The sequence below is a fragment of the Psammomys obesus genome, unplaced genomic scaffold (assembly GCF_907164565.1).
Source record: "Psammomys obesus unplaced genomic scaffold, mPsaObe1.curated_primary_1811, whole genome shotgun sequence".
Classification (NCBI taxonomy): domain Eukaryota; kingdom Metazoa; phylum Chordata; class Mammalia; order Rodentia; family Muridae; genus Psammomys; species Psammomys obesus.
This window is the reverse complement of record NW_026596415.1, coordinates 4,083,074-4,097,621: the sequence shown is the minus strand read 5'-3', so window position 1 is coordinate 4,097,621 and position 14,548 is coordinate 4,083,074. Positions and strand designations below refer to the sequence as shown.

Sequence of the window (14,548 nt, the reverse complement as noted above, 5' to 3'; positions counted from 1 at the left end):
GTGTGTGTGTGTGTGTGTGTGTGTGTGTGTGTGTGTGTGTGTGTGTGTAAATTGGGGCAGTTTTAAAATATTTGTGGAAATATAGAAGGTTGAAAATGGCCAATATAATACTGACAGGTTAGAAGGCAAGAAATTGGAGGGCATAAAGTGCCACATATAAGATTTATCATGAAGCTGCAGTATTAGGAAGTATAGGATTGATGTGGAGTAGGCAAACAGATCAGTAGAATTAGAGCAACTGCAGAGATTCACATATGTGGTTGTCTGACTAATGAAAAAGGTGGCATTGGAGTTAGAGAAATGAAGACCTAGTAAGTGATGGTATATATATATATATATATATATATATATATATATATATATATATATATAGTATATATATAATATACTAGGTTGTATATTAGCGTGGGCTGATACCTGGTACTATCCAAGAAAAATAGGACCCTTTGTAACTTAGCATAAGTAAGAGTGCCGTTTGTAGGATGGCTCAGTGGGTTAAGGTTCTTGCTCTCTAGCCTTGTGATCTGTGTTTGAACCTTGGGACCCACATGGTGGAAAGAGAGAAACAACTCCCTAAAGCTGTCCTCTGAATTCCACACACATTATAATATGTGTTCACCCATGCACATGCACACAACCACATACACACATAAGTAAACAAACAAATAGAATAATGTTTCAAAGTGCTGTCGAAGGAGAGATTGGTAAGTTTGACTCTATTAAATGAAGAGGGCTGGTAAGGTAGCTCAGTGGGTACAAGCGCTTGCTGTGCAAGCCTGATGACCTAAATTCACTCCCTAACCCAGTGAGAAAGGAGAGGAACTAATCTTGCAAGTTACCCTCTGACTGCACACATCTGTTCTGATGTATGTGTGCTTGCCCTCTACACCATAATACACATACACTCACTAATGAAATCATTTTAAAGGCAAGCCAAGTGGGAATCAAGTACATCCGTGTATGAATGAACATTCAGAACATAACATGGTCATGTTAAGGACCCCAGTGCCTCAAACCAAGGGAAATAGCAAGTCTTTCTCTGGGTCAGGCTTAGGAAAATGGCAAGGCTTGAGTTCACATGTTGACAGTGTGTGCAGCTCTCTCCTTCCAGCTAACTAACTGTAGCCTAAGACTGCTACCCTACAGAGATTCCCTGCCAAGATTAGCTAACCTGCTTCCTTATTCAGCTGTAGAATGTCTGATTGCTGGTGTGGTCCATCAGAGTACACTGGCCACCCAGCTTTGGCTTGGCTGTACATGCATCTGTTGTTTCTTCATTCCTGGTCCCTCCAGTAAAGTCAATCTCAAATCTGTGGTCACAGTGCCACAGTTGTGGAAAATAGCTAGAATATTTATTATCCAGCAAAGAATATGTATATAGAATAAATAAAGGATTTATATATAGGATAAATAAAGAGTTCCATTAATAAGTCACCAAGGATAAATAAAGTGGGCAGAAGTCTTGTAATTGGCCCTGGCCCAAAGGTGAAATGCAAATTTTCCATAAACACGTAAGAGAAGGCACTGTCTAGCCTTCCTGAGGTATAACCCCCCAAAGGATACCATGAAAGCCTGTAGAACTGCACCACCACAAGAGGCTGAGAGCAAGTGTTGGAGAGGCTGTGACCATGTGGACTCTGGGCATGCTTCCCAGCCAGGGGCTGGCCGCAGGACTGGATGTACCCAAGCCCCGTGTGCTGTCTTAGCCTGTGCAGTGGCAACAGTGGGCACATACTGTGTTTGAGTGAGCCTGAGAATCATGTGAAGCCTTCCCTTGTCAGGCTCATGGGAGCTTTTAAACTCTTCCCAAAGGACTGTGGTTGACTGACTTGTTCTTCATATCTGAAAAAGCCTTCTACTAGGATTTTTGTTCTTTTTGTTTTCTTTTAAGATTATAATTGCAACATTTCTCCCTTCCCTTCTCTTCTTCAAAACACTTCATATACCCCTCCCCTCTCTCCTTCAAATTCATGGCCTCTTTTCACTAATTGTAATATATATTGCATGCATATATGTAGATGCATATACATATATGTTGCTAAATATAATGTGTTCAGTCCATGTAGTGTTACTTGTATGCATACTTTCAGGGCTGTTTGGCAGTACACAACCAACTGGTGTGCTCTTTTCTGGGGGAAGACCACCTCTCCTGCTCCCAGCTTTTCTCAGTTGCCTATAGTTCTTTCTTATGGGTTTTTCTCCATCCAGTTCATTGGCGTCATCCTTGTTCAGATCATGTTTGGGCAGTCATGTAGGTGAGACCTTGTGGGTGGAGCTTCTGATGTTACTAGGAGACACAACCTCACAGCAAACTCCCTGATCCTCTTAGTGCTTATATTCTTCCCACCTCCTCTTCTGTAATGAGCCTTAGGTGGAGGAATGTTTTGTTGATGTGTCTGTTACAACTGTATTTTAATTGGTTGTGAATTTCTGTAGTAGTCTCCTCTATTGCAAAGAGACATTTCCTTGATTAGGTGTGAAGATACACTTATCTGTGGGTATAAGAACACATTTATAGATTGTTGTTAAGGATTGTTGTTATGCTGGTTTAATAAATTAGTGGCTGTAGATTCTCCAATAACTATGACTTCACTAGCACTAAGATAGCTAGGTTTCTAGTACCAGGCATGCTTAAGTCTTAAGTCTAATCAGAGCTGTTAGTTACCATCCAGGTACATGTGCTACTCCTGTAGCCTTAGTGTTATCCTGCCAGGCTAGTTGCTGATGTGGCTCATAGGCCTCATATCTGGAAGGGCTGTTGGTTGCCTCCCTCCTTTGCCTGTTGATACCATGAAAGCTAGTTCTCAGGGAGGAGGCGTTCAGGGCAGTTCCCGCTCAGGGGTTTTGGACCCTCTTTCTGTAGTGCATGGTTTCTTCAGCAATAGAAACTTGCCTTCTGCCTCTTGAGGGTAACCAAGAACAATAGCAACAGGGTGTGTGTTTTAGGAGTCTCTTTAGATAGCCCTGGCCAACAACTCAAAAGAGTGCTTCTCATGTCTGGACTTAGTTTTCACAAGGTAGTCATTGGGTCCTTGAGGGTGCATCGTCAGCCTCCATGAGAAAAGTTCCCTAATGGGACTTTTAAACAAGTGATTACATAAAGAAACAAGCCATCACAATAACTATCACTTTAGTTCTTCCTCCTCCTTCTCTCCTACTCCATTTGTAGACAGGACAAGGTCTCATTATGTAACCCTGGGTGACCTGAAACTCAAAAAGATCCACCTGCCTCTGTCTCCTGAATTTTGAGATTTGTTTTAATTTTTTGAGAGAAGGTATCACTGTGTAGTCCGTCTAGGTTGGCCTTGAACTCAAAGTAGTCCTCCTGCCTCAGCCTCCCTAGTGCTGGTATTACAGATGTTCGACCACACCCAGCTTAGTCATCTCTCATTTTACGTATCTACTCTTCCCAATGCCACTATAAGGACAGGTGAGGTGAAATGACCACAGGGTCATTTGTGATGGAGATAGTCAGACCTGGCTGTGCTAATGCAGGTATCTGTAATATCCCGCATACTCTACTGCCTCTTCAGAAGTGACTCTCAAACTCCACTTCCTCCTCCATGTTCCTTGGACCTTTCTCACCTCAGTTTTTCCTTTTTCCCTGACTATCTGGAACCAGCCTGACATCACTTTCCATTGTCTCTGGAATTGTCCAGTCTGATAAGGATGCTTATAACATCCCCCTATCATAACAACCACAGTATAACAGTAGCAGCTAAGGCTGCTCATGTGGGAGGCACCATGTGTGCCAGGCACCGTGCTTGGCTGTTCATATCTCCATATCTAATCAAAGTTCTCTGTGGTTACTTCTGTGTTTAGATGGAGCTGCAGAGATGTGAGGTGAAATGCCTGTCTCAGACCACAGTTAGGAGGTGCCAGGGCCAGGGATCAACCTAAGACTGTTGGATTCCAAGGACTGCTGAGCTCTTTCCCACAGCTCTGTGTTATTCCTTGAACCCTTACTTTACCTCACCCTGTATTCTATACTCCAGCTTATATTAGTGGAGACTGTCCTCTGCCTCATTCAGCAGTTATATTAGCACTTGCTGTGTACCAGATGTTCTGAACTGTGTTAGAGTCACCAAGATCATTACGATGATTTTCTTGACCTGGAGGTACCAGTCTAGTTAGAGAGACAGGCCACTGAGAACACAGTGCTCTGGGAACTAGTAAGTACTTCATAGAAGGTAGAGGTGCCAGTGAAGAGGGAACAGCCAGGTCCATGGGAGTTGGAGGATGGGAGTGAAAAACCCTTTTCCAAACAAAGGTTTATTGAGAGATGGTTGGCTGAGCCTTGACATATGAGCAGCAGTTGCTGATTGATAAGGCAGCAAAGGCAGTCTATGCAGACAGCCCACTCAGCTGAATTCAGATCCTGTCCACTGCAGGTGCAGGCCCTTAGAGTAGATGTGCTCATCCACACTGCTGCTTCCTGGAGCCAGGAGTGTGATGTGTGATGCCAATGCATGTATGCTACCTTCCTGGATATCTATGTTATATCTTCAGAGTGGGAAGGATCGACCACTCCCTGGCCTATGCTGCCAGCATTACCTTGTTCCTGGGAGAGTGTGCATTTTCCTGTGGATTGTGTGGAGAGTGATAGCCACATTAGGAATGGTGCAGAAACTCACATTTTAGTGAGGAAGCCTGGAGATATAACTCTGTTGTAGAGCTCAAGCTTGGCATGTAAGAGGCCCTGCGTTTGCACCCATATGCATGTGCACATACCATTTTAACCCATTCACCCAAAAGCCTAATTCAGTGGGGCTGCCCAGGAGCTTCCTAGGGAAGAACTTAAAGAGGAAGGGCAGGTGCAGGAGGCCTGTGAACCACTGTTTGGAAACGCGTTCTTTGAACGTCTTTGAAGGCAGGCACTGGAATCACAGTGGACACATAGATTTGGAACAAGGTTTCTACATCGTGTTCCAGGGCAGTTCAGGTGATGGGTTACTTCATTGTAGAGGAAGGTGGGCCTGTGTGCTCACACGTACCACTGCAGGTAGACCTGAGCTCCGAGATTGGGTGATTTATCTTTTTAGATGGTTTCACTACTTGTTGCACATTAAAAATTGTATTTCAGGCTGGACAAGACTGCAGTCCTGGTTGCATGGGAGGCCAAGATGAACCTACAAGTTCTAGGTTTGCCTGGGCTACAGAGCCAGTTCAAGGCCAGTTGGGTCAAATTACTGAGACTTTACCTCAAAATAAAATACAATAATGAAAACGGGAGATGGAGGTTGTAGCTTGGTGGAGAGCCTTATCTAGCATGTCTGAGGCAATGGGGTCGTTGCCCAGCATGGAAAGAACATCACAGAACACTAAACACTTGAGGCTGTTCTTAAAGTATCCCACCTTCATGCTTCTGCATTTCTGTTCCCTACTTTTCTGGACTGTGGGAAGAACAGTCCCTCTACTCTCTTGCTCCCAGCACCACTTAGAAACTGAGGATGGCCCTGAAAGATGTCTTGAGCCACCTCATTGATTCTACTTTTCTTCCTAATTAAGCCCAGGGCTCTGACAGTGATGTCCTTTGGACTTTACCCTCGCCCACCGATTTCACTCTAGATGTAGCAGCTGAGCTTGTTCCCCATGGACAGGAGGCACTCATTCCAGCCCACTCAGAGTCCTGCTTTCTATTCTATGTGTGTGCTCTCGGAATCTCAGCAGCCTTTTGTTAAGTCCTCTGTCAGGTACTCGGCACCATCTCCTATCTGTGAGCACCCATCACTTGTCACTTCGAGGTGTGCCTTGCTTGCTCCACTAAGTCGGAATCCCCAGCCATGCCCCAGCAGCCTCTGATTTTGCCAGCTCTGTGATTTGTTTGCACCCTGAAGTTTTTCGGTGCTGGTTTCAAGGGCTTGACAGATGTGTCTGTGTCATGTATTACTTCAGAGCCCCTTCTGCTATTTTTTCCTGGGTGGTTACCTCTATATCCTGTCCATTTCCTGAGTGAGAAAGTGTGCTAACAGAAACTTAACCACTACAATGCTGAGTGTTTCCCGGTGGCCCTTGGCTTGACTCTCATGTCAGTTTGTGTAAGCTCCTGTCTTTCCCTCTCTTCTAGGTACCTGTACCATGTTTTAACTAAAAACACCACTGTCACAGAACAGAACCGGAACCTGCTGGTGGAGACCATCCGTTCCATCACTGAGATCCTGATTTGGGGCGATCAAAATGACAGCTCTGTGTTTGAGTAAGGCTTGCAGTGCTTTTGTTTTTTTGATTCTTCCTCTTCCTTTGGGTGTTTTTCCAAGTGTACACCATGAGTCATTCCTGTTGAAGTCAGGAATTGATGCTAATTCCATCTTGCCTGAACATCTATATCAAATGTCCTTGAGAGAGTGTAGAGGTGCAAGTCAAAAATGGAAGCACTATGGAAATGGGTTTCTCTAGAAAAGCTGAAGATGTTGTGGATAGCGTTCCAGGTTGTGCCCTCTCATCCACTCCAGGGCAAGAGGAGTGTCCTGGATAGTTAGGTTCTAAATGAATAGGTCCTGCCTTTGGAGAGTTGCTGAAGTCCAGCATTTAGTGTGTTTATTTTAGTTTATTGCCTTGTATGTATATGTACATGGTGTGTATGCATATTGGAACATATTTGGACATGTAGGTGGTGTGCATGTGTGTGTACACACATGCCTGTGTGTGGAGATCAGAGGTTGATGTCAGGGGTCCTCTATCACTGTCCACTTAACTTATTAAAATATGGTCTCCTGCTGAACCCAGAGCTTGTTAATTCAGTCTGGACCAGCAATTCTCAATCTGCGTCATGGCCCTTTCACCAGGGTCGCCTAAGACCACAGGGAAATGCAGATATTTACATCATGGTTCATAACAGTAGCAACATTACAGTTACAAAGAAACAATAAAAATAACTATGTGGTTGGGGTCACCACGATATGAGGAACTGTATTAAAGGATTGTAGCACTAGGAAAGTTGAGAACCACTGCTCTAGACTAACTGGCCATCTTGTCCTCCACATCCCTGTCTCTGCTTCCTGAGAGCTTGATTACAGGCAGCCTGCCAGACCTACCCAGCTTTTACGTGGGTTCTAGGGATCTGAACTCATGCTTCTGAGGCAAGCACATGTCCACTGAGCCATCTGCCAGGCCCTAGTGTGTTTACTGAGAGCCAGCAACAGTACTGAGCTTTGAGAGGACAATCTAGCAAATTTGCCCAGTGTCCCACATGGAAGTCCTGTTGGTATCCCCATGTGTAGCTGGTAGACAATAAAGGATCCTCTCATACCCACAGTCTACCAAGCTGGAAAGATGAAAAATACTTGCCATCAAGCATGAATTCGAACCCCCAGAACCTATATAAAAGCTATGCGTGATATCACATGTTTGTAATCCCCGTGCTTGTATGGTGAGATGAGAGGCAGAAACAGAAGAATCCCTGGAAAATGGAAGACATTGCTGATATATGCAGCAGCAATGACACCTGCCTCAAACAAGGTAGAAGGTGAGGACCAACATCCAAAGCCTTCCTCTGACTTCCACGTACTTGCCATGGTATATACATGTCCCAACACAGACATATACACCATACACACAAAGATAAAGACATTTACCTTGAGAGTGTCACACGTAGACTACTAAGTCACCCCTACAGCAAAATCCAGGCTCAGATGTTTGACAGCTTTCTCCATTGGCCATCCTGTAGTATTGAGTGTGCTCATGATCTTGCAGAGTCACCGTTTTGTGTAACCTAAAGGGGAGACAGATGCCAGAAATGTTCTGGGGGTCAGTAGGAGCAGTGTGTACAGGCAGATGGGCTTCTGGAGTCAGAATGGAGAAAGATTTTATGGATTTGTTGTTGTTTATGGTCATATTTTATCATTTACTTATCCTTTCATGGATTCAAACAGAATTGTGTGGCAGTGAGTATCAGGCCACTGGTCCCATCCCTGTGGAGCTGACAGTTAAGGGGAGAGAGGCACCAAGAATTGAGTCAACCAGTAAACTTATATGACTACAAGGCTTTTCTTTCCTTCCTTCCTTCCTCCCTCCCTCCCTCCCTCCCTCCCTCCCTCCCTCCCTTCCTCCCTCCCTCCCTCCCTCCCTCCCTCCTTCCTTCCTTCCTTCCTTCCTTCCTTCCTTCTTTCCTCCCCCACTCCCCGAGAGGCAGGGTCTCTCTTGCATTCTAGGCTAGCTTTGAACTTACAATGTAGCCAAGAGAATGACCTTAGACTTCTGATTCTCCAGCCTCTACTGCCCACATGCTGGAATTACTGATGTATGCCTCCACACCTGCCTTATGTGATGCTGGGCAGGCACTCCACCAACTGATCTGGATCCCCAGCCTTTGACTGCTGACTGTTCCAAACTGATCTTGGTCAAATACACTAAACAAATAAATAGAGATAACATCTTCTTTCTTAAAGGAAGGCACTGAAGGTCACATTTTCAGCTTGTACCATGCCTCCAGGCCAGTGTTCCTAGCCATGTATCCTTCCAGCACAGGAAGGCAAAAGTAGCCAGCCCCAGGGACTCTGTAGGTTCCCTCCATCACATCAGTGTCTTCGCCTTTCTTCAAGTTCTTTGCCCAGGGATATGGAAGCTGCAAACTTGAGAACAGAAGTGAAAAGCTCTGCTGTCTCTCAGCATCATCTGGCCCTGCAGGGAAGCTCAGTTCTTGTATTTTCTTGCCCTTGAATATGGGAGTGCAAAGGAAATAGGTTTCATTGGGGAAGCTAAGGATGTAGTTTGTCTGCATGCTGGAGAACGATGCTTGTGTGACCACTTAGCAGGTAAGGGGCATCCTCTTTCTGGAGCCATTACTGGCCTCGTGTGCTGAGACAGCAAGAGAGACATCGTGTGCTGTCCTTAGCTGCAGATGGCATCATGGGCACTGAGCCTGTACGGACAGGAGTCACAGTCTAGGCTTGCCACTGGTAGTTTGACAGGGCAAGCCTGCACAGATGAGCTGACCCTTTCTCACTCTCTCCCCAGCTTCTTCCTGGAGAAGAACATGTTTGTTTTCTTCTTGAACATTCTGCGACAGAAATCAGGCCGCTACGTGTGCGTACAGCTGCTGCAGACCTTGAACATTCTCTTTGAGAACATCAGCCATGAGACGTCGCTCTGTAAGGACACTGCTTGCCATTTGCCTGTGTACTGCCAGGTGTCAGCTGGTTCTGTATGTTAGTTCCCACGTAGTTTATTCTGCCCAGGCTTTACCCAAAGAGGCCTAGTGGCTTGGACAGAAGAGTTTGCTCTCTGCTTTGGAGGATGGAGATCCACTTTGCAGCGGAACTCAGGGGTGATTGCGGAGGGGCCTGTCTTCTCAGCTAAGAGACAACCACTATCTCAGTCTGTTTTCTGTTACTAGAGCAAACTCTGAGACTAGATAATTTAAAATATTTTTGTATTTCTTACGTGCATGGTTGTTTTGCCTGTACATGTCTGTGTTCTATGTGAGTGCCTGGAACCTGTGGAGGCCCAAAATAGGGTATTGGATATTACCTATTTGGAGTTAGAGATGGTTATGAGCCTCCATGTGGGTGCTGAGAATCAAACCCATATCCTCTGGAAAACAGCCAGTGCTGCTCTTAACCACTGAGTCATCTCTCCAGCCCTGAGAAACTAGGTCATTTAAAAGAATGAGCTCTATTTTGGCTTAATATTTTGAAGGCCAAGAAGTTCAAACTGAGGCATCCACATCTTCTGCTGCTTCAATTCATGGCCAAAAATGCAGTGTGAAAGAGACCAAGTATTTGGTCATTAAGCACATGGTAACCTGTTTTTTTTTTATTTTTGTTGTTTTGTTTTGTTTTGTTTAATTTGTGAGCTTTACAGTGTAGGTAATCCCCACATTGCAAAGCTTCAAGTGTTTCTTTGAAAAGATTTTTTTATTTGTGTGCATATATATACTCGTGTGTGTGTTTGTGTGTGTGTGTGTGTATGTGTGTGTGTGTGCACATAATGCAAAGTACATGTGGAAGTGAGGAGATAGCTTGTGGGAGTCAGTTCTCTCCCTCTACCCTGTCAGTCCCAGGGTTGGAACTCAGCTCATCAGACTTAGCAGCAAGAACCTTTACTTGCTGAGCCCTCTTGCCTGCCCACAGTAACTTGCTCTTAAGGTAATTAACTAGTCAAGAGCCAGAAGAGGGAAAACTCATGGTGAGAAACACATGAACCCACTCATGATAGCCTCACCCTGTTACTAAATGCCACTCATTAATCCTTGTCTCCTAACACTGCCTTGTTACAGGAATAGGGGTGGTGACACATGAACTGAGGGACATGTTAGACCTCTGCCACCTTCTCACTGTAGCTGGCCATGCCTAGGAGAGAATGAGGTGAAGAGTTGCTCTCTTTGACTCCTGTGGGGTTACTGATTCTGTCAGGGTTGGTTGAACCCTGACCCTGCAGACTCATTTAACCTTAATTACTCTTAAAGCCCTGTCATCACATGCAGTCATGGGGGGAGTGGGGGTGACAACTGCAGCCTTTGAATGTGTTGGGACAGTTGGTGGGGTTCTATGAAATTCTCTGCTGAGTGGAGCAGTTGTGGGGAGGGGGCTGCATCCCTCTGTATGGTTCAGTTTTGAAGACCTAATGGCTGAGTAGTCAGGCACTCCAGCTAGCACTTTTAAAGAGGCCTTAGCTCCCACCCGCCTGCTTCAGTTTTGCTGCCCAAAGAGCAAGAGTTTCACTCAGCTCTACCTTCAAAATTCCCAGTTTATTCATCTGTAACAACCATCTCTGGGAGGCAGGGGTTATTGTAACTCCAAGAAGGTTTGAGTCCTGGACCAAAGTACAATTCTAGCAAGTCCAGAACAGAGAAGAGATTTTAGCACAGGAGAATAAGCTCAGTGGTCCTCAATTGGGTGCTGGTATTTTCTGGGTACACTGCTGACATCTGGAGCTTGTCTTGGTTGTCATAGTCCATCCAAGCACAGGGCCTGCTAGACATCCTGCAGTACCAGGGACAGACCTTCAGTAGAGCATTGCCTAGACCAGACTCTTATCCACACTGGGACTGAGCCAGCTTCATATTATTCTCTGCTAGCTTGCCTACCCCAAATGTAGCAGAGCCCAGATCCTGCTCTTGAAGGGGAGAGAAACGGATTGCCCAGAACAAAGGCAGGTACTGAATTCCTGGGACAAGTCCGGACAAGGGTCTGGTAGGTAAAAGTGGTAACCCTTCTGTAGGGTCTGGAGTCTTGCTGTGTGATGACCTCAGCAGTGGCCGGTAGGTGGTGCTGCAGCCACAGAGACTTCTCTTCCTTCCCCTGACCACAGCCTGACATAAGGAGCTAATTCCTGTCTCCCTGCGTGGTTTCCCTTGTTATCAGCTTCTGTTTCACTAGATGTGAAACAAGTGTGGTCTCTAAGCCCTGAGAGTAAGATGTAGCTCTGAGGGACAGGATCAGGGCTCAGCCAGAACTCAATACCCGGGGATGTTGCTGAGGCCACTGGGACAATTCCAGCCAGAGTCTTGAGTACAAGGTCCTGGAGTTTTATCTCTGTTGACCCATTTGCAATCCATCTACAGCTAGAAATTGAAAGTTAATGCTTTAAAAGTCTTAGCTTCTTGGTGTAGTAGCTTGAAGATCTGACATGAATACTTTGAAGTGATCTCTGCTGTCCAGCTGACATATTCATCACCTCCTAGGTCCTACTCTCTCAGGAATTTCAGACATCCAGTAGAGGGCTGTTAGCTGTCATCACCCGTCACCGTTCTGTACGTTGAGAATTTAGCTGCCTCACAAAACTAAGGTCTTGTGACCTTCAGCCAGCCTCCCCAACTTCCTCCACACACAGCCCCTGGTGACCCTTTCTGCTCTTTGAATCAGTGTTAACTATTTTAGTTCTATACAAAAGTGACATGTGTGTGGCTTTAAAAGGAACTGGGAACAGTGTGGTGCCCTGCCTGAGAAGCCCTGACAGACACACTCCTCTCCCTTTCTGGACAGGTTTTTTTTGTCTTGGCTGTCCTGGACTCACTTTGTAGACAAGACTGGCCTGGAACTCACAGAAACCCACCTGCCTCTGCCTCCCTGCATGCTGGCATTACAGGTGTGCGCCCACGAGCATGGCTTCTGGATAGTTAATTAAAAATAGTTTTGAGGCAGTTTTTCTCTAGGTGGTCCAGGTTGGCCTCAAACTCTTGATCTTCCTGCCCCTAAATGCTAAGGTTACAGTTATGTGTCCCTATACCCAGCTGCTTCCCCCCCCCCCCCCCCCCCCCCCTCCCCCTCTCTGGCCCCTTACCCCCCCCCCCCCCCCCCCCCCCCCCCCCAGTTTTTGAGGGAAAAAGTCATTGTAAAACAACAAACTTAATTACAAAAGTGCAGCCGGGTGTGTGTAGCCTCCGACTCTACTCTACAGTTGTCTGTAGAGTCACTTCCCCCACTTCCATCCCATCCTGTTGTCTGTTGTTCCTGCATCTCTCCTCCCCCAGCTTGGGCTCACAGCTGCGTTCTTATTAAATGAACCTGACTGTGAGCATCTAGGTGCTTTCCAGGCTTTCAATATTATTTTATTACACGGAGCCATTGCTCAAAGGCCACTGTTGTCTGTTTGTTCGGTGACCTAAGTGACAGAGGCCCAAGAGACTGAGATGACATACTGACTCCCAGGTTTATTATAACAGAATATCACAGGATGTCAGCCACAAGCAAGGGTTTAGTAGAAAATCCCAGCCACACAACAGGCCCCTTCACTGACCCCTAACCCCCACAGAGCCATCTTTTAGAAGACTTAGAAAAGTCCCTATGGGGAGCAGATGAGCCTGTGGCTGTTGCAGGTATAGAGTGTATCGGAGTCTTTTTTTTTTTTTTTTTTAACATGCCTAAAGCTTCTAGCTTTTGTGCCATTTGTGGCCCAGGAGCCTATAAATATAGGACTCACTAAGATATCCTACATCCCTTCACCTGTTAGCCTATTGTTCCTCCCCGGTTGTCCCTAGCCACATTGTGACAAGTATTCCTGTTAACAGAAACACCTAGTTTTATGTTACATGACAAACCAGACATGGATAAATACATCAAGGACAGATTAAGAAATGGAACACTAAATAGCAACAAAGATGGGGGGAGGTAGTGGGGCTGCCACATACAGCAGTGTGACAACACTCAGATGTAGCGATGAGTGAGAGACCAGCCACAGACAGCACTTGTCCTGTGATTTCTCTGGGTAAAGTTCATAAATAGGCACCCAAGTCTGTAGAGATGGGCAGGGGTATGAACAACATCCTGAGGAACTGTGAATGTGCTAGGTCCTAAGTGAGTGGAGCCTACAAACATACATCTGCATAATATCCCACAAGCCAGACACCTGAGGCTCACATGCTTATGTGTTAAATATGTGTGGGAACTTGAGGTTATATACAGTTTTACTTCTACATAAAGTAAGCTTACTTGTAGCACTGTGACCATGACTCATTTTACAACGTGTTAAGATTTTTAGGACCCCACCCAACCCTTCTGGCCTCTCATGGAACTGGCCCCAAGAGCTGCCTCAGGTATCAAGGGTGTGAGGGCAGGCTGGCTGCGATATCTTTCACCGTGTTATCGCTAGGGTTGGTTTGGCTGATCTTGCTGGCTAAGTGAGTGGTAGTGGCATTGACATCCTCACCACCTGGGCTATATCCCTTCATAAAGTGTATGCTCTGTTGGCGAGGCCAGCCTTCCTGACAGAGGTGGGACCTCTTCAGTCAAGGGTGTTAGTAGTGCTGCTCCCCTTAGGACCAGGTAAGTGTAGGGGAAGTAGGACCTGAGAGGGTTAACCTGGTGCCGGCCACACGGTAAGGATGCAGTGGCCCTTAGGAAGTTGTCAGTAGATTAGGAAGATTGAAGACATGTGCAGCCCTTTCTGGCATTCAGGCATGACATTGTCTTTTGACGGCCATGTGAGGCAGCTCTTTATTAAAATGAGGCCCTTCCTCATTTGCAGGTGCCTTGTAACAGTACCCTCATGCCTGTTCTTCCTGCCCTCAGCTCCACACTGAACTTAGCTAGCAATGAACAGAAAACATGCATGGGTTTGTCCCTTTTGGTTCACAAAGGAGGCCACAGGCTCTTCCTGGATGGGTCTGTGTGCTTGCTAGTGGTCCTGCCTAGTGTGTGAGTTCTTTGAGGAGTAAAGGGGAGCCTACCCTTTGTGCTTAGCTAGTTTCAATCCTATGTTCATTATCCAGAAGCCTTTGCTGGCCTTTTACCCATGCGAGCTCACCTGTTTTCACTTTGTCTTCTCTCTCCTAGATTATTTGCTGTCTAATAACTATGTCAATTCGATCATTGTCCATAAATTTGACTTTTCCGACGAGGAGATCATGGCATATTACATATCGTTCCTGAAAACACTTTCATTAAAGCTCAACAACCACACTGTCCACTTCTTTTACAATGAGGTGAGTGGTGACCAGCAGGTGTGGTGTCAAGCTAATCCCCGCATGGTTGCCTTTGCTCTGTATGGTCAAGAGTGTATCTACAAAGCACTCTCCTCAGCACAGGATTTGAAATACTTGACAAGAATATTCTCTTTTTAAATGTGTGTGTGTGTGTGTGTGTGTGTGTGTGTGTGTGTGTGTGTGTGT

The 14,548-nt window shown here is 45.8% G+C and overlaps 1 protein-coding gene across 6 annotated transcripts in view; it reads left to right on the top strand.

Moving 5' to 3' along the window:
- Positions 1–14,548, top strand: part of Clec16a (C-type lectin domain containing 16A) — a 205,776-nt gene that overhangs the window by 8,064 nt on the left and 183,164 nt on the right. For all 6 annotated transcript variants that reach the window (XR_008719030.1, XM_055597725.1, XM_055597723.1 and 3 more), the window contains exons 2-4: positions 6,068–6,196; positions 8,956–9,089; positions 14,214–14,362. Coding sequence is in view for 5 of the 6 variants with exons in the window: in XM_055597725.1 (XP_055453700.1) it covers positions 6,068–6,196; positions 8,956–9,089; positions 14,214–14,362 (412 nt within the window). In the remaining variant the exon portion in view is untranslated. The remainder of the gene's footprint in view (positions 1–6,067; positions 6,197–8,955; positions 9,090–14,213; positions 14,363–14,548) is intronic.